General features: G+C 48.3%; 1 protein-coding gene across 1 annotated transcript in view; it reads left to right on the forward strand.

Moving 5' to 3' along the window:
- The window catches only part of DCDC1 (doublecortin domain containing 1), a 1503674-nt gene that overhangs the window by 329259 nt on the left and 1153913 nt on the right, over positions 1 to 20502 (forward strand). Inside the window, exon 8 of the mRNA XM_085648291.1 lies at positions 19249 to 19415. Coding sequence (XP_085504417.1) covers positions 19249 to 19415 — 167 coding nt within the window. The remainder of the gene's footprint in view (positions 1 to 19248; positions 19416 to 20502) is intronic.

Here is a 20502-nt window from a genome sequence, read left to right on the forward strand (position 1 = left end):
TAAGTAAATATATGTATATGTATAAGTTATTATATGTGTGTTTATATTGTTTAAATTAAGTTTATTTGTAATATTTAGTTAAAATGTATATTACATTTAATTTGTTATGTTAAAAATAATATTAATATTTAATATAAATGTAGTAATGAGGTCCACGCAGGTAGGATGAAATTCAGAAAGCTTTATTGAAGATAGTTACATATAGAAAGGTTTGAGTACAGCAGGTAGTAAAGTTCTGTAAAGCAGCCCCACCAGGAGCAGCCTGCTTGCTGCTCAGCCCATTCTCAAATGTCACTCCCAACCTCTAAGGCACCCAACATTCCAATCTCATCATTACTCCAACATTCCGTGCAGCACACACACAAACACACTGGCTGAGCAGGGGGTGTAAAAGGCATAACAAGAACAAGAGGATTCTACATATCCCCCTTTCTTATACAACGGAAGCAAACGTCCAATACATTAAAGAGATGTAAAAATGAGAACCCATTAAGGAAAGAGCTGAAAGGAATGCAAATGCAACAGAGGAAGTAAAGACAAGAAAAGGACAGAAAGGAACGGGCGAAGAGATAGGTGTGGGAAAGCAAAGAGGAAGCATAGTGTGAGTGGCAGAGATAGAAATAACCCATCCTTTTCAACGAGGAGAAGATTAAAAAGTCGTAAGAAACAACAAGTAAGTAAGAGGGCATAGTCGCACCAAAGACTACCTCCAAACACAGCCACTGGCCAGGCAGGCAAGCAAGCAAGGAAAGACGTGGCACGACGTTAACTGGACACATGACTAACACCCAAACCCCCGAAGAAGAGAAGGAATGATTTCCTCCAGAACAAGGGAGAAAGAGAAAAACACTACAGAAAAGGAAAGACAAGAGTTAAAGGAAGAATGACAACAATGTGTGTAGTTCTGGTTCCAAGGATGAAAAGGGAAAGTAACATCACGTAGAATACTGAACAATATCGAAAACAGAGGAGAAGAGAGAAAATACAAAGTGTATCACTAATCCTCCTTTGTTTTCATATTGACGAAGTAATATAAACTAAACATTGTGTTGCATATAAAATATACAATGTAATATGATATAAGCATAACATAGCAAGAAAATGACAGTAATAAGAACAACCCCTGTGTAGAGGTCACCACCTGTGTAATGTACTAATAGGACTTAATCCTATAAAAGACACCCAGTAAGAGGGTGACAGTGTAAGACAAAATGGGACTAAAACCATGACCTTTCCCTGAAATGAGGGCGTAAGCTAATGTGAATGGGACTGACCCCAAACAGACACACCCTGTGTTATAGTAACAATGTACGAGAAGATGGTACAGACCCATGACCTACCCCAAGACGTAAGGGAGGATAACTACAGTAAAAGGGAACTGAACCCAAAAAGACACACCCTGTGTAAGGGTAACAGTGTACTTGAAGATAGGACTGAAACCCATGAACGTGTAGTTGGGACTGACACCCAAAAAGACACACCCTGAGAAAGGGTAACAAACTACGAGGAGATGGGACTTAAACCCATGACCGACCCCTGAAATAAGGGTGGTTAAGTAATGTAAGTGGGAAGATAAACAAAATGGGACTGACACCCATAACCTGCTCCAAACGAAAGGGAGGTAGGAAAACGTAAATGGGACTAAGACCCATGCAATGATTGCCTGTGTAAGGACAACCCCCGTTTAGAGGTTACATACTGTGCAATGTAGTATGGATTACTACCCATAGAGCAATACCCTAAGAGAGGGTGGAAACCATAATTAGCCCATGTTGGCAAATGTAGAGTTACAGAATGGGGCTGGTACCCATTCCCATCCCTAAAAGTAACTAGATATCACAACATTAAATTGAATGTAAAACAGTTCCTAGAAAGTTGATGTGAGTATGGTCTAGACTGCAGTAGGTAATCCAAAGTCCATGCTGACTATGAACGTTTGGGGTGCGCTTGTCACCACAAACCTGTGTGAAAATGCCAGGTTTCTCAATAAGCAAAACTTGCCTCTTGCTGACTGGAGTGTTCGTCCAGAGAAAGATTAATATATCGACCAAGGAGCTGGAGTAGGCAGGTAAAGAATAGAAACCCACCTCTCAAGAAGAAATTACCACTTGAGACCCAAATCGGCAGCATGCACTGTCCACTGTGCTTTTTCCTGACACCAAACATTATGCGGCAAAACAAACATGAAGAAACCTCTAATGGATGCAGATAGTAAAAGCTCCGTGGCTGTGAGCCCAATGTCAATTTAAAAAGAAAACAGCATGACACGGGCCAATAAGTTTGCAAAAGGCGAGTCACCTACCAGATGCGTCAGTGGTGAAAACTCCCCTTCACCTCACGGCAAGCGAAGAGGCACGAGTGTGCCTCTCATCATCACCAAACATTAGGACCATACAACAACTTTCACCCCAGGGCACGAAGAAAGGAAAATTCCAAAAAATGGCGAAACAAAGCTCGCGCACCAACTGCCATGGCAACGGTAGTAACGGCAACAGAAACGGTAAGGCGTTGACATCATGAGGGGAAATGTTATCACCACAGATAACAAAGTGTTAGTTAAGACTGTATCTTTCAGTCATAGAAGAAGTGGAACAACTGAAATAAAAATACACAAATAGTTTACGCCTACTTGAGCACAACCATGCAGTTCCTGTGTGGCTCCTTAATAGATTTCCTCTTTTTACTACAGAGTTCACCAGACAAATTCCAAGATCCTTCATTAGTGATGAAACAGAAATGCACATTATGGCACTTTGTAGCTACATGTCTTCCAAACACCGAAGCACCGTATTGGCAGGTTGTAGCCAGCACCAAACACTCTATAGAAGACAGGAATCATTTGTGCAGCGTCACTTGATGTTGAAGATTGTTGGAGGAAGCCGTTCTTCCCATCCTTGTTGACAAGCTGTATGTTGAAGTGCTTGATGACTGGTAGTAAAATTCAAAGTCCAAAGAAAGTGATCCAGATGAGCACCACACGTCAGCGCTAGGGCTGTCAGGTGGTGATGACACTGGTGGGCTGAGAGGCGTAGTGCTTCATCTTTACTTGTATCTTGTTGTCTTCTTTTCTTTTCTGTGAGGAAAATCTTTCATGTGGACATCTTTGTTGTTCTGTGAAGAATACCCTTGTATCTTCTTCTCAGTTTTTCCTTTCCTGTGAATACGTCCTCTTGTACTTTTTGTTGCCTGTGACTGTCTGTTCTGTTGTTTTTTTCATCTTCAGGTCCTCTTTAGATCGCTAGGTTCCTGAGATCTGCTTGAATCACGTAGGTAGTCACTCTAACATTCCGTGCAGCACACACACAAACACACTGGCTGAGCAGGGGGTGTAAAAGGCATAACAAGAAGAAGAGTAGGATACTACAATATTTAATACATTGTTTTTTTTATATATATTTAAAAATCGACATATTCTACATGTATATTTTTTACATCGATATTTTTGATCCAATATTTTTGTACCTACCTGTTTAAGTATAGGGAGTGGATATTTTTGTATTCTGTATTTTTACTGCGATATTTTTGTTACCAATATTTTTTACATCGATATTTTATCAGTGAACCAACTAAACAACATATCTGGACTTGTTCTCAGTATCCCTTCAACATCCCCTGATATGAGGATATTCATTCCAACATCAATTTTTCAATCAAGGCCCCGTTTAGTCTCTTTATGTCTTGTTGGTTTGGGGTATTCCCTTCTTTGTCTCCTCCTGGTGTTTGGCCCATTCTCTTATTCCCCTCCCCTGGCCTTTCATGAAGTAGTTGTTCGACTCGTAGGAAATTGCAGCATGAAAGGGAAGTCCTATTTGTATTTTCTCTGCTTCCTTCTGAGCTTTCTTGCCCCCTCCTTCAATGCCTAGCTTTTGCTGATTTCCACCTAGAGCCGTACACTCTGCAGCCAGGTAACATGTCCCTGTAGGTGCCATATGATCCCACAAAGTGATAGGATTTATCTCCCCAGTAGGGTGTTTCCTCATCATAGCATTAGCATAGCAGTGTCATCATTTGTTTGTGCATTCATGCATTTACCTTCAGTAACCCATCTGCCTAAGATGACAGTCACTACTCCTTTTTTCCAGAGGTAGGCCTTAAAAGGCCTCATTTTGTCAAGTAGTCACAACCTGTGCTATTTTTCAATTGGAGGACTCGGGTACATACATAGTCATGGTATGCCTGCTCACCTTCTCTCTCCCTTTAGATTAGTCCAGTAGCTTTGGGTCTTATTACCACATGAGGGAACAGTGTGTGGCTGCTCTTCAGCCCATCTGCCCATAGTGAGTGACTTCAGTCACGTCCCCAGCCACCTTCTAGCCTCCTCCTCTGCCTCACCTTGTCCGTGGGCTGCTGCAGACAGTTATTGAGGCAGAACCCAAAGGCAGTATTGACTGACTGTGTCTTCAACAACTTTCGGTCCAACACGGCAGCTGGCTGCTTCAGCCATCCAAGCAGCCGCGGACCATGCAGATAAAAGTGGTGGGATGGTGGGGCTGGGTTAAGGGAGGGATTCGACAGACTGCCACGAGGGAAAATTAAATAAATAATACATTTTCCCTCATCGTTACCTGTTGAAATCCCCCACCGCTCTTACCTGCACGGGCCGCGGCTGCTTCAAAGGCGCTATAGCTAAAGCAATACTGTTCACTGGTGCAGACTAACTATTCGAGGGCCTTGCCCATTTCAGTTCCCATAAATGCATCATGATTAAAAGTGTCCAGTGGACGTAGGGATGAGGTTGACAGAAGCTGATCCCTGAGGCTTCCACACTGAGTCTGCACTGGCCATGCCCGTTCCATTGCCGGCAACATCACTATATAAACCTTTTAATAGCAGAAAAATTAATTAACTGTTTCAATAAAAACCTAAAAATCTCACATTTTTGTGTTAGACATCTGCCCATTAATAATCACAATATTTCTAGATTCTAGATTAGTGAGTTTAGTTGCTGATTGTTTATGGAGCACCTCATACAATTCAGAAGCCACAAATTGCTATACTGCTCTGAGGAGTTTTAATGAGAGTGAAACACTTGTTAGGTGTTGATTTGGCAATATGAGGAAAAGGTAATATAATAAACGTGTTGCACTCCAATTTCCTGAAATTAACTTTAAACAAATAGTAACATAAAACGAATTACGTTTTGTTAAAAAGTACTGCCTATTGGAGACTAACTAGAACTCTCATAATGTCTGACCAGATGAGCTCCACCTAGATCTTTTACGCTTGGCCCGCCGTCTTATCTCCTTCTGTGACCTACGACTTTCTGGCCCCTGCTCCACTGTTCCTACTCATCCCCTGGGACCCTGGCTTCAAGACACGCTCCAGGTGGGTGCATACACTGCGGGAGCTCTTCCGTTATTGCCTTACCCGACCCTTCTGATCTCTGAGCCCTGTGCTGCCGCAATTATGGCCTGTGTGGGCCCTGGGGTCTTCCAGACACTGTGGGAGCCTGCTTTGCACTAGATGATGTCTCACTGCCTGCAAGGTCCTGGAAGGGGTCCCAGAGACTTTCTTTGCTCCTCCGACTTGTGAGCCCCCCCCACCCCCCTGGCCTACTTGGATTGCCCTTGGGTCGGGGCCCCTCTGATACTACGAGGCTGTGGTGCCGACCTGTGAGGGATCCCTGCTTGTTGGTGCATGCGCTGGCCCTCCACTGTCACTGATCGACTGTACCTCATTCACCTGCATCGGCTGGAGTGCTCTTGTCCTTAATACGCGGGATTCGTTTCGCCCTTGGTCTTCGCAGGCATGCCTCCTATGCATAGAGGCAATAAAGAGACTGACTCTGCGGCTTCCCGCGAGAATCCGGTGACCTCCTTATGGTCCAAAACGCCCTCGCATATACAGGAGGACCCTACCGCCTCTTTGGCACCCTCTGGGTTGTCCGCCTCTGGGGTGCCCATTACCCAGGCCTATATGTCATCCTTCCTGCAGGAAATCAAGACTGAAATTGGCTCCCTTCTGCAGGACTTTAAGGCCGGACTGTAGGATATCCGCAAGGAGGTCACCGAGATTGGCGACAGGGTTGATGGTCTTGAACGACAATGGACGCCAGGACGGAGGCTATTGATTAACTCTGGAAAAAGGTAACTGAACTGGATGACCAAAATATCACCCTAAAGTTGAAATAGAAAGATTTGGAAAACCGCAGTAGGCGGAACAACCTCCGCATCCAAGGTGTCCCATTGGGAACGAAGGGAAAAGACATCCTGTCATACATGGCGGACCTTCTACATGCCAACCGTGAGGGTGAGGGCACCTCGCCGCCCATGATTGACAGATTGCTTTGGGGGCCTGCCCCCCGCAACCGCCCTAACTTTGTCCCGGACATCATCACGAGAGTCACTTCTTTGCGGACAGAAAAGCCATCCTTCATAAGGTGCAGGGAGTACAAGTGGTCTCTTACAATGGGCATTCCATACAAATCTTCCAAGAACTTGCACCTTCTACGCATCGCCAGAGGAAGAACTTCAAGCCTGTGATGGACAAGTTGCGAGACCTTGAGATCAAATATCAATGGCGCCACCCATTTGCTTTGATGTTTACCAGGGAGGGTAGGTGGCAGGTTGTCCGGTCCCTACAGGAGGCACAGCGTCTCCTCCACCTTCCTGTGGACTCTGACAATGATGACCTTCCATCTTCTCGCCCACACCCTACGGGCCCATTCTGGCCGGAATGGTCCACTGTCCCTCCTCCTCATTCCAGACGCCTCTCGAAAGAACTTGAATCGTCACAAGCCAAGCAGGATGCCATCAACCGAGTTCGCTCCTTGAGTGCCTCCCCATCTCTCACAAACTAGTCGCCTTCTATATTATGGTGTGCCTGGCTGTGTTCTTACCTCGCTCCCAGTCCTCTCTTCTTTCTTTTTCCTATCTTTCATTTCCCCTTCTACAGGTTCTTTTCGGATGCGCCTCTCTGAGAGGCTGGGTTGTGGTGTTGCCTTGGGAATGTGTGAAGGAGCTCTTGGTCACTATGTGGGGTGGACAGGCCCTTTGCCCCTGTGCTTTATCCACTCTCTTTGCCGCACTTCTCGACGTTTCTCCCCCTCCCCCGCGCGACCCTGGGGTGCTGCTTGTTTCCCAGTCCTGCGGTTTGTCTCCTTTTGCTTCACTGGGGTGTGTTTGACTGGGTTCTGGGTCTGCTATGCTCTGCAATTTGCTGGTGCTGCTGAGGCGCGTTGTCCTTCCTCTCTTCCACCATGACACACACCGTTACATTCCTCTCTCTCAATGTGAAGGGACTCGACTCTACTAACAAGCGTCGGCAGGTATGGCGCTATCTATTTCAGCATGATCCTGATGTGGTTTTCCTACAGGAGACCCATTTACTTTCCTCTGACACTCACCTCATGTCCCACTGCAAATACCCTACCCAATTTTGGACATGCTCCTCGTCCAAGACTAGTGGTGTATCAATCCTTTTCAAGCCCAGCTGGCACGCGACATCCTCCCAGTGTGTGGCCGACGAAGGGGGGTGGTATCTTAAGATTGACATGGTTTGGGGTTGGGGCTCCTGTACCTTTATTAATGTATATGCCCCCAGTCAGAAGCAGGATGTGTTCTTGCACCAGGACCTTGGGGCTCTACTGCGCTCCCTCTCTAACCCTGTTGTTCTTGAAGGCGACTTTAACCTGGTTTGGGACCCTGGAACATGATCGCACTGCGCAGACACACCATGTGGCTGGGGCGATGTCGGCACTGTTGAAGAATGCCATTACTGACTTCGGTCTGGTTGATGTCTGGAGTTGTTTGCACCCGCACTCTCGAGATTATTATTTTTTTTCTCACGTTCATCGTTCCTACTCGCGTATTGATTATTTTTTCCTTTCGCTCTCTTTGGCTCACGTGCTGTGCACGGCGGACATCTCGGACATTTCTATTTCTGACCACGCACATGTTTTGCTTACGCTTCAATCTCCCACTGCCCGTGGCGCTCCCCTTCCTTGGTGGCGACTGCCCCCCAAGCCCTCCGGGACCCGGTAGATGTGGCAGAAATTCGTAAGGAGATTGAGTCCTTCTTTGTGGCCCACTCTCTTACTGATATGCCCAAGGATGTCCGTTGGGATGCCTTCAAAGCTACTATTTGGGGGGTTATCACCTCCATTTCTATTGCCCGGATCCGAGAGGCTTGTTTGGTTGAATCCACCCTCTCCTGGGATATTAAGGACTTGGAGCACGAGGACCATGCCTGTCCTTTCCTTGCTAACAAGCGACGCCTTGCTGCCCTACGCAGTCAACTGCGCTTACAGCGCACTAATAAGGCCGAGCGACTCCTTGTTAACCTTAAACAAAAAAATTATGTCAGTGGTGATAAGGTCGGAGCATGTCTAGCGCGCCGTCTGCGGGCCCAGACTGCCCGATCCCATATTGCGAAGCTCAAACACCCCGATGGCTCCTGGGCTATCTCGGAAACTGAGTCGTACTTTAATGGCCTTTTATTCTAATCTTTAGGCCCATGATCCTTGCCCACCGGAGGCGGTTGAGACGCTCCTCGATTCATGTCCTTGGGACCCTATTGATCCCGACTTTACGGAGTTACTCGATGAGCCTATCTCCCATGAGGAAATTGCTAAGGCATTGCAGCAGATCCCGACAGGCAAAACCCCGGGTCCCGACGGCCTACCGGTCGCTTTTTATCGGGTCTTCTACCTGCAATTGCGAGATCACCTGCTTCATCTTTTTAACAGCTTTACTGCTCATATGGGCCTCTCTCCTACGATGAATAAAGCGGAAATAGTACTTGTCCCCAAGCCTGGCAAGGACCTGACCCTGGCGGCTTCTTTCGGCCCCATTGCCCTGGTAAATACCGATGCCAAGATATAGATCCCGATCAGGTGGGGTTTATCCGCCACCGTCAAGGCGCCAACAACATTCGGCGGATTGCCCACTTGATTGAAAAATCGCGTATCAGAGATATCCCTGCCTGCCTGGTCTCCCTTGATGCCAAGAAGGCCTTCGATCACGTGGACTGGGGCTTCCTCCGGGCGGTCCTCCAGAAGATTGGCTTGGGACCTGGATTTATTTCTAAACTGATGGCCCCCTATGCAAAACCTACCACTCAGGTTTGTTTCAACGGCTCTACCACCGCTCCTATTTCTATCCACCGGGGCACTCGCCAGGGGTGCCCGCTCTCTCCTTTATTATTCGCGCTTCTCGTCAAGCCCTTAGCTATTGCTATATACCGCAACCAGGATATACGAGGTATCTGTCTGGGGGTACTGAACATAAGGCTTCCCTCTTTGCCGTTGATCTGCTTCTGTCCTTGCCTTCTCCGTCGACCTCTCTCCCCGCAGTGGCTGAACTCTTGGGGTCTTTTGAGGCCGCTTTGGGCTATCGGATTAACCTGGCGAAATCCCATGCTCTCAATCCCACGCTTTTGACCTCGGAGGTCCAGGGTTTGTGGGACCTGCTCCCGGTGCAGTGGACCTATGAGTTGATCCGCTACTTAGGCTTTGATCTGACTCCTACGCTCGCTTCTTGGTCCTCACTTAATTGGACTAGATTCTGGAACTCTATACGCGAAGAAATGCGTCGATGGGAAGGTCTCCCCCTGGCATGATTGGGCCACCTTCATGCTGTTAAAATGTCCCTTCTCCCTAAAATCCTTTATCTGTTCCAGTCTCTTCCTACCCCCATTCCGCACGCGGACATACACTGGTTCCATATGGACCGTGCGGTGGCCTGTAGACCATTGTGGGATTTGGCCTGGCTCACGCGTGAGGCACGTCCTCGCAGTGCCTACTTAGTTACTCCAACGAGAACGGTCTTGGAGATATGGGATAGACTGGCGCTCTCCCGGGGCCTTTACGACCTTCCCTCTCTCTTCTTTTTCTTCCTGCCCTCACCTTCCTCAGGTTTCCTTTTCTGTCTCTTTCTTGTTATATGATGGTTCTTGTGTTATTTGCCGCAAAGTATATTGGTACTGTCGCAGTACTGTTTGTATTTTCTAAGTGGGCGGGGGATCTCGCTTTGACCAGACCTTGTTAGCCTTGACCAATTGTTTGACTCAGTGGTTATGTTGTTGTGTTCTCCCTCTACTGGACAATGGAACTCTGGTTGGGCCTCTGCCTTCTTGCCCCCTACATTGCTTCCCCCCTAGGTTTGGCGAGAACTCTCTCTTTGATGTTGGCCCCTATGTTTTGGAAAGTCGTTGTGCCCTCATCACATTTGCGTTTTGAACCCTATGGAACTGGATTTATCCCCTTTGCAGGGGCCCGGGTGGATTGTTTGGTTTGTAACCACTTTTTTTTGCCCCCCCAACCTTGCCCTCCATTTTCTGCGACATGTATCACTTTTTCTTTGTTTGTACTCAATAAACAGATATTAAACAAACAAAAAAATGTCCACTTCAACCACCTACTGAGAGTAGCAACTTAAGGCTTCAGACCCTGACCTGCCAAGCCAAGCCAAAAGTTATGAAAAGGGAATCCACTTTACGAAACAGGCAGGTACGATCAAGATAGACACCAACAGTCTGACATCCAAATAGTCTAGAAGAACTTCCTCCTCAGACTGAGGATCCACACGCAACACAGGCATCACCAGTTCTTCTGAACAATGGAAAGAGGAGGGAATCTTCTGAACAAATGCACAATCAGGCATGAGAACCACCCGATCCGGATAGCACCTCAAAAAAGGCTCAGAACACAGCAACAAGCCCAATTCCCCCACACGGCTGGCCGAGGTAATAGCCACCAGGAAAACCACCTTAATAGTTAGAAACCGCAAGGACTCCTCCTCCAGTGGCTCAAACGGGGCAGATTGCAAAACCAGCAAGACCAACGGTAGATCCCACCCAGGAGTCCAGGACCTAATCACAGGTTTTTTGAGAAAACAACTCCGCAAAAGCCCGCACCAAAGGAACTACTGCCACACAGTCAGGAGCCCGAAAAACCACTCTCAGCTGCCCACTGAGCCCTCAAAGAGGAGACAGTCAAACCCAACACAAAGCCATCTTTCAGAAATTCCAAAACCTTCACAGGCTCCACAGTCAAGGCAGACCAGCCCATGTCAGAACACCAGCTCTGAAAAGAAACCCAATGCCTGGCATAAGATTTCAGGGTAGATGGTTTACGAGACTACTGAATAAAGAGAGCCACCTCAGGAGTACAACCCAGCACAACCAGGTTCATCCTTTCAACAGCCAGCTCACCAGCTGCAACCTGACCAGACATTCCCAAAACAGACAAGGAAACCTAGTGGCCAGGGGTCTACTGGAAGCCTCAAAAAGCAAAACTTCTCCCTCAATGGGTTCTCCTGTGTTGCAAACAGGTACACCTCTGACACACCAAACTTCTGCATGATGACCGCAAACACCCTCGGTCCAAGCACATTCGGACAGAGCTAACAAACTTAGTGAAGCCACTTTCGCACTCCCCTGATGATTCACAGAGCACATCACCACAGTATTGCCTGTCCACAATAGAAAATCCTGATGCAGGACCCAAGGGAGAGTATTAATCAGGGCCAACTGGATGGCCTTTATCACCCTCTAGTTGGGAAACATCCAAGCCTCTTGAACCGACCAGGTCCCCTGAACTGAATCCTGAGCCATCACGGCCCTCCAACCCAGCTTGCTGGCATCCGTCGTCAGAACCAACCTGTCCTGGAGCACAAACGGAGAACCCTTCATGAGACTCTCCACATCCAACCACCAGGCCAACTGTTGAGAGATACCTGGATTCCCCGGAATCAACTGGTTGTAATCCTTAGACCCCGGACACCAGAGGTAAAGGATGTGATTCATAAAGGGGTATAAGTGCAACCATAACAGTAGCAGCCATCAACCCCTGCACTCTCAACCACTGCCTTGCTGTGGAAGCGGGAGAGACCAAAACCGACGTCAGTTCTTTCACCAGAGTCAGCCTGCGATATTCGGAAAGGAACACCTTCCCCATTCTTGTGTTGAAGACCCCTCCAATGAACAACAGTTCCTGAGTAGGAATCAAATGGGACTTCTCCAGGTTCAGTATCCACCTGATCCACTGTAGGAGACTGCAGGCATCCTAAGTTTGAGATTGAGCCTTAATAGAAAGAAGAGGAAGAAATCAATCAGCCATCCACGTATGGAAAAACCTGGACCCCCTGTACATGCAACAACCCCACCAAAGGAGCTAAAACCTTGGTAAACACTCTAGGTGAAGCTGAGTGACCAAAGGGCAATGCCTGAAACTGGAAATGTTCGCCGCCCACACAAAACCTCAGAAACTTCTGCGAGTCCCTGTGTATCGCCACATGAAAATACGCGGCCCTCATATCCAGAGGTGTGAGTAAGTCCCCCACCGACAGGAAGGAGAAGTATCAACTGGAGCATCACCATCTTGAAGGACCGGCAAGAAATTCACAAATTCACTGCTTTTAAACCCAACACTGGACGGAAAACTCTGTTGAGTTTCCAGATCAGAAAAAGGATAGAGTAAGCCCCCTTTCCTTATTATTCCACAAGGACCTTCACAATGGCCCCCTTGCTCAACAGGTCCTGAACCCCAGCCAACAGAGACTTTTCACTGGCGAACTTGGAACAGGGGTAGCACGGAAAACTTCCAAGGCAGGCTCCACAAACTCTAAATGATACCCCAGCCTGACAATTTGCAGGACCCACTGATCCCTGACAAATTCTTCCCAGACCGGCTATAAATTCCTGAGGTGACCCTCCCACTGACACCCCCCCACCCCACAATAAACACCAGATACTCATGATTTTGCTTGACCAGCAGCATCTGAACTTCCCTGCTGGCCCTAGGACATATGGAAGGAAGGGACACCCCGGCCACGTCCCCTACCACGAAAGGGCTGAGCAATCATCTTATACTGAAACGCCTGACCAAAAGCCCTCTAATAGCCAGCAAACTTGCCCTTCAGTGGCAGCCAGACTGGAGCCAACAACTTCTTGACTTCCACTGTTTTTTTTTAATCATAGTCTCCAAAGGGTCCCCAAACAGTTTGGAGCCCTTGATGGGAATTTTCATGAGAGCACGCTTCTGTGCCGCCTCCCCCTTCCAAGGCTTAAGCCACAACTGCCGCCCAGCCACCACAGTGGCCTCGCAACTGCAGCCGAAGCACTAAGGGAATCAAAAGACAAGTCGGACAAGAAACGCCACTGTCGTTCCAGCATAGTCAATGACTTAGAGGGATCTTCCTCCTGAAGGAGCTGCACCAAGATACTGTGACAGTCTTTAAACAGTGACTGAAACAGATAACTGGTTTACGCTGCAGACCTGACAGGCAGATTGGAAGCTACAAAAGATCTCTTCAGAGCCCTTTCAAACCTCTTATCCCCAGGATCTGAAGGTACTGCATCCTCTGACACCACAAGGCTCTAAGAACAAGGCCTGCCAACAGGGAATCAACCTTCACTACTGCAGGGAACTCATCGGAAAACCCTTGTAACGGACACCGTTTTGCCAGGAATTGGGGAAATATATGTTTGTCTACATCCCTCCATTCCCCTTCCAGTACATTCCGGACCGACTTATGGATCGCCAGACATTCAGGCTCCTTTAGCTGATAATTGGCAAAGAAATCCTCCGATTCCTCAGCCCTGAGGGCATAGGAAACCCATAATTATCCTGCACATGCTGCAAAATACTGCGAAGGTCAGCCCCATGAATAAATCGCCCTTTCACCTTCTCCTCTGAATGACAGTCAGGATCAGCAGTATCAGGGTTGTCCAACTTTGGATTTTTAAAGACCAGGCCAAAGGTAGCAGAAACCACGGCCTCAATCATCCTCTGGATATCAGCTAATGAAGGAGCAGTTGGAGGCCCAGCAACCACCTCCTCCTACTAATGCTTACACTTCTCTGACCTGCTTCCCCCATCCATGACGAGTCAGAAGCCAGATGAAGCACACCTTCCTAACGATCATAGCTAATTGGCCTGAAAACCTGCCCAATCAGAACACAAACACTGGTTTCCAAGATGCCCACTAACCAATTGCCACACAGCAGAAAATACCATTCCAGTCTGCCGGCCAATCACAGTACACACCCCACTTGGCTGTCATAGTGCTGAAAAACTGCAGAGTGCCATAAAAGACCAACAGGCCCCCCTGTGACTTGCACGGCTTTCACACAGCCATGTACATCCGGAGAAGTCCCATCAAATGCCCGTAGCAGAAGAAGCCAGCCCCCTGACTAGGACCCAGCACCCACCGCGCCCCCAGCACTCTGGGCATGCAACGCAGCTCCAATGTGAGCGGATCAAAGCCTGTGGCCATTCCGTGGTAGCAGGGACTCAAGCCATGCCTCAAATCCAAGTAAATGCAAAAACAACAGTTGATGGATAGAATGCAGAACAATGTCATATATTCACCCCAGTACAGAGATCTGGGCCTAAATCCATTGTTTTTTTGCTCACCATGCCATTCCAGTTTGAACCCAGCCATATGCAAATCAGTCTTGACCCTGTGCCTCATGGGAACAGTCCAGCCCGAACTGCCAAGCCAGGTCCTCCCTGGACTGGAAAGAAGCATCCTAGGACCGGTTTCGGGGTTTCACCCCTCTTCACCCAGGATAGCTTGATTCCAGTGGCATGGAGAGCACGGGACTCACGTCTGAGCATACCCGTCCCACTCGGGGTGACAAATGCAAAAACAACAGTTGATGGATAGAATGCAGAACAATGTCATACATTCACCCCAGTACAGAGATCTGGGCCTAAATCCATCGTTTTTTTGCTCGCCATTCCAGTTTGAAACCAGCCATATGCAAATCAGTCTTGACCCTGTGCCTCATGGGAACAGTCCAGCCCAAACTGCCAAGCCAGGTCCTCCCTGGACTGGAAAGAAGCATCCTAGGACCGGTTTCAGGGTTTCACCCCTCTTCAGCCAGGATAGCTTGATTCCAGTGGCATGGAGAGCACAGGACTCACGTCTGAGCATACCCGTCCCACTCGGGATGACAAATGCAAAAACAACAGTTGATGGACAGAATGCAGAACAATGTCATACATTCACCCCAGTACAGAGATCTGGGCGTAAATCCATCGTTTTTTTGCTCAACATGCCATTCCAGTTTGAACCCACCCATATGCAAATCAGTCTTGACCCTGTGAGCAAAAAAACGATGGATTTAGGCCCAGATCTCTGTACTGGGGTGAATGTATGACATTGTTCTGCATTCCGTCCATCAACTGTTGTTTTTGCATTTGTCCCCAAGTGGGACGGGTATGCTCATACGTGAGTCCCGTGCTCTCCATGCCACTGGAATCAAGCTATCCTGGCTGAAGAGTGGTGAAACCCCGAAACCGGTCCTAGGATGCTTGTTTCCACTCCAGGGAGGACCTGGCTTGGCAATTCGGGCTGGACTGTTCCCATGAGGCACAGGGTCAAGACTGATTTGCATATGGCCAGGTCTAAACTGGGGTGGCATGGTGAGCAAAAAAATGATGGATTTAGGCCCAGATCTCTGTACTGGGTTGAATGTATGACATTGTTCTGCATTCTGTCTATCAACTGTTGTTTTTGCATTTGTCACCCCGAGTGGGACGGGTATGCTCAGACGTGAGTCCAATGCTCTCCATGCCACTGGAATCAAGCTATCCTGGCTGAAGAGGGGTGAAACCCCGAAACCGGTCCTAGGATGCTTGTTTCCGCTCCAGGGAGGACCTGGCTTGGCAATTCGGGCTGGACTGTTCCCATGAGGCACAGGGTCAAGACTGATTTGCATATGGCCAGGTCTAAACTGGGGTGGCATGGTGAGCAAAAAAACGATGGATTTAGGCCCAGATCTCTGTACTGGGGTGAATGTATGACATTGTTCTGCATTCTGTCCATCAGCTGTTGTTTTTGCATTTGTCACCCCGAGTGGGATGGGTATGCTCAGACGGGAGTCCCGTGCTCTCCATGCCACTGGAATCAAGCTATCCTGGCTGAAGAGGGGTGAAACCCCGAAACCGGTCCTAGGATGCTTGTTTCCGCTCCAGGGAGGACCTGGCTTGGCAATTCGGGCTGGACTGTTCCCATGAGGCACAGGGTCAAGACTGATTTGCATATGGCCAGGTCTAAACTGGGGTGGCATGGTGAGCAAAAAAACGATGGATTTAGGCCCAGATCTCTGTACTGGGGTGAATGTATGACATTGTTCTGCATTCTGTCCATCAACTGTTGTTTTTGCATTTGTCACCCCGAGTGGGACGGGTATGCTCAGACGTGAGTCCCGTGCTCTCCATGTCACTGGAATCAAACTATCCTGGCTGAAGAGGGGTGAAACTCCGAAACCGGTCCTAGGATGCTTGTTTCCGCTCCAGGGAGGACCTGCCTTGGCAATTCGGGCTGGACTGTTCCCATGAGGCACAGCGTCAAGACTGATTTGCATATGGTGAGGTCTAAACTGTGGTGGCATGGTGAGCAAAAAAACGATGGATTTAGGCCCAGATCTCTGTACTGGGGTGAATGTATGACATTGTTCTACATTCTGTCCATCAACTGTTGTTTTTGCATTTGTCACCCCTAGTGGGACGGGTATGCTCAGATGTGAGTACTGTGCTCTCCATGCCACTGGAATCAAGCTATCCTGGCTGAAGAGGGGTGAAACCCCAAAACCGGTCCTAGGATGCTTGTTTCCGCTCCAGGGAGGACCTGGCTTGGCAATTCGGGCTGGACTGTTCCCATGAGGCACAGGGTCAAGACTGATTTGCATATGGCCAGGTCTAAACTGGGGTGGCATGGTGAGCAAAAAAACGATGGGTTTAGGCCCAGATCTCTGTACTGGGGTGAATGTATGCCATTGTTCTGCATTCTGTCCATCAACTGTTGTTTTTGCATTTGTCACCCTGAGTGGGACGGGTATGTTCAGATGTGAGTCCTGTGCTCTCCATGCCACTGGAATCAAGCCATCCTGGCTGAAGAGGGGTGAAACCCCGAAACCGGTCCTAAGATGCTTGTTTCCGCTCCAGGGAGGACCTGGCTTGGCAATTCGGGATGGTCTGTTCCCATGAGGCACAGGGTCAAGACTGATTTGCATATGGCGAGGTCTAAACTGGGGTGGCATGGTGAGCAAAACAACGATGGATTTAGGCCCAGATCTCTGTACTGGGGTGAATGTATGACATTGTTCTGCATTCTGTCCATCAGCTGTTGTTTTTGCTCAAATCCAAGTAAAGCACACCTCCTGTCTCCCGTCTTGCAGCAGAGGAGGCTAGCCTGCACCAGTAACCTGCACCCACCACGCCCCAAGTGTGCCTGGCCGGGCAATGCAAATGCTTCCATACAAGTGCAAGCAAACTAGACCTCTCAGTAACAAGGCTCTAGCGAGAATGGAGCAGAGCCCGCGGCTGTCCCACTACAGCAAGGACTCAAGCCAGACCTCCCCCTCCGACAAGAAAGGGCTGCTATAGCAAACCTCAATCATACTTACTGCAGTTCACCAACCGAGAGTTCAAAAGCCTGTTCTCCAGTTGCAGAAAATATAGGATGTCGGAAGGTAAGGCAGCTGCCCAGGGCCTCGTACTCAGCCCAGCAGCATGGGGCCGGCACCAGTGGTGTGTCCTGTTTCCCTGGCGATCAATTTGAAAGAAAGGTGTCTCCTTGCAATTAGGGTCCATGGGAGCCCCCTCCCCAGGCCTCTCATGGATGGTGTAGGGAGGCCTAGGGGAGGGAGACACTTCCTCTTGTTCCAATTGCAAGGAGACCATTCAGAGACACTGTGGGATGCCCATTGTCCAGCATTTTAGCGCCCCCACAATTTTACTCTCAGCCCCGAAGCAATTCTCACACCTTCAGCCCGATAGGAGATGTAAAAGAGGTGCTTGTAGGAGGAGCTGCGGCCCAGGAGGAGTCTGCACAAAGCAACTTCCTGAGCTGTGGCACTTATGTAAATTAGAGGGGCCTTGCACATTCCCTTTTGGTTCGGGCCCCACAAACTCTAGAAACGGCCCTGGGTCAGGGGTTATGATCCACATGATGTGGGCGTGTCCTAGGGGGTAGGAAAGGGTGCAGGGAAGTTTCAGCTTGGGAATGTCTGCGGGGAGGAGCTCTATCTTACTTAGGTAAGGACTGTGACTGCTGGTTTCCTAAATTCACCTATACACTTTAAATTACTGGATCTGCCTCCCTTAACTCATGCATTAGCCATATTCGGGCATCCTCACCAGAATATGCCTAAATAAACATACTATGGGAGCCAATAGATGTACGGGCACTCTTTTTCACTCTCTCTCTATCTCTCTCTCTCTCTTTTGATTGCTCTCTCTCTCTCCCTTCCGCTCATTCTCACTCCTTCCCTCTCACTCTACTCTCTCTTTGTCTTACTCTTGCTTTTTTTCTATGTTTGTTTCGAATCCTCGCTCTCGCTCCATTCTCTAAATCTCTCTCCCTCCTTTTTGTTTCACCTCAGTCTCTCTCCCTCTCTTTTGCACTCTTCTCCGGAGCCTCTGCTTCCGGGCCTACCTTTATTGCCCTCTGTACATCACATGGGTAAAGCTTTATATGACATCACCCTCCTAGTTAGGAATATGAATCACGCACGGCACATTAAGACTTTGTTTTCTTTTTTTCCGTCTCCTCATAGTCTGAGGGATAACATCGTCACAAAATAATAAACGTTGACATTTCCGTGAAATGCTGACGTGTCTCCAAACAAAATACTCCTGCTGAAACTCTAAATCTTCTTTGAAGTGCACATATCAAACTTTTAGAATAATAAAAACTCACTTCAAACATAGAGCTCCTTTCTCTTCTTATTTTAATTAAAAGTACGAATGTGTGCTGTTACACCTCAGCAGTTTAGCAGAATATTACTGGAGAACACCGTGACAATAAAAAAAAACACGGGTGTCATGTTGACTGTGCAGCTGACGGTTGTTCATTATGAATAATTGAATGTATAATATTTGAGGCTTTTCCAAGCTCCTTCAGCGGGAAAGTATGTACAGGCACAATGTGGAGCTTGCAATTTTTATCAGGACAATGCAAGCAGATTTCAGCAAGGCTGGTTCCAAGTCATCTGTGATAAATGAGAAGATAAGGCAATCAGTGCACACCATGACACTCTGTGCAGCTAGTTAGGCACACTTCAGAACTATTCAGGTGTGTTCACAAAGCTTATGAGTCTGGTGGGGGGGGAGGGGGCTCAATATAAACGCATCTTTCATGGTGGCCACTGGCCGAGCTGGAGTTTCTTTCTCAGACTTCACCCGGGTCACACACCTACAATTGATCTGAACTGCGCCTTGCCATGGCGGCACTTCCCTCCGGGTCCACAATTCCAGTTGGGTCACGAGAACACGTTTCTTTTCTTCTGTCTTCACAGTTCCCCTGCTTGACAAAATCCTGCAAAATGCCATCACGCCTCTGCGAGGACCCGTCTGGGTGTCTAAGGGAGAAGGTTTCAGCCCCTCGGGAGCCAAGGTGCACATCCAAACAGTGCTCGTGGCCTTGTGCCAACGCTTGGCATCAGAAAAGAGCTACATCCGCCAGGTGAGTGGTCCCTTTTTAACACAATTTCCTCCCCAAATGTACTAGCTGAATGATGGCAGTGATTGGCACAAAGAACCGTGACACGCTTTGCACGGTTGCTGGTGCCTGTTCGGAAGCTGGGGTGCGTGCTCTGTTACCTCGAAGTCGGCGGTGATGGAGCTAATCTGAACCGCCTTTCAGGGAAGCGTGTCATGTGCCTCGCCCATGCTTCCTGCGCACTGTGCATGGCTCAGGCATCTCCATATGTGGATACTGGAAGAGTGCACGCGCCGCGCGGAAGGAGAGGAGTGTATTGATCTGCCCTAGCAGTTTTAAGAACAAAATGGCGGCATCTGCACTTATGTTTATCAGCAATACCGCACTAAAAATCTTATTGGAAATGTTTTAAACTGCGCGCGCTTTTCCCATGCGCACATAGAACTTCAGTCAATTATGCACTTTAAATTCATTGTTAAAACATTGTTTACTGAGCCTGCTTATATGTTGGGTGGCCACGATGATTTAAAGCTGCTTGCTCAGGCAGAGTAGTCTGAAATGCTCAGGTAGAACTCGAAACAAAGGTTTCCTTACATCACCGAGTGATGCTGCGTGACACTTTCATTAACCCCCGCGATAGTTTCAGCTTCCAAAGCCTGTTTGGGCGGACATTCCTCTGCGAGGAGTTCTGAGTGGGACGGCAGAGGGACATTAGCCAGAAATCTGCCTTTTTAGCTGCATGGCAGTTGTATATCAAGCCTGTGAAAGGTGAAAGTGCTGAATGGGGCGCATTTCTCGTTCTTTGTGCTCGAGGGAAGAAAAGCCTCGCCTGGCGCACGCTATTATACAGTCCCGCGCCCTGTCTGCGCCAGGGACAGAAACTAGCATGACAATGGGAAGAAACTATTCCTGCATGACAAAAAGAGCCAGGAAATAATAAAAAAAAGAAACACCCCAGCAAACCTTCAAGGAGAACTCTGTCAATCCAAGACAAGCCCAACAATAACTGCTTGTCTTTGGACTGCATTGGTGTCGAGTGCTGTACCATGGCGCCATCTGGAAGCCTCACTGCGCTCCTCGATTTGTGGAGTGCCTAAAAGGGAGTAAAAAT

The sequence above is a fragment of the Triturus cristatus genome, chromosome 3_2 (genome assembly GCF_964204655.1).
Source record: "Triturus cristatus chromosome 3_2, aTriCri1.1, whole genome shotgun sequence".
Lineage (NCBI taxonomy): Eukaryota > Metazoa > Chordata > Amphibia > Caudata > Salamandridae > Triturus > Triturus cristatus.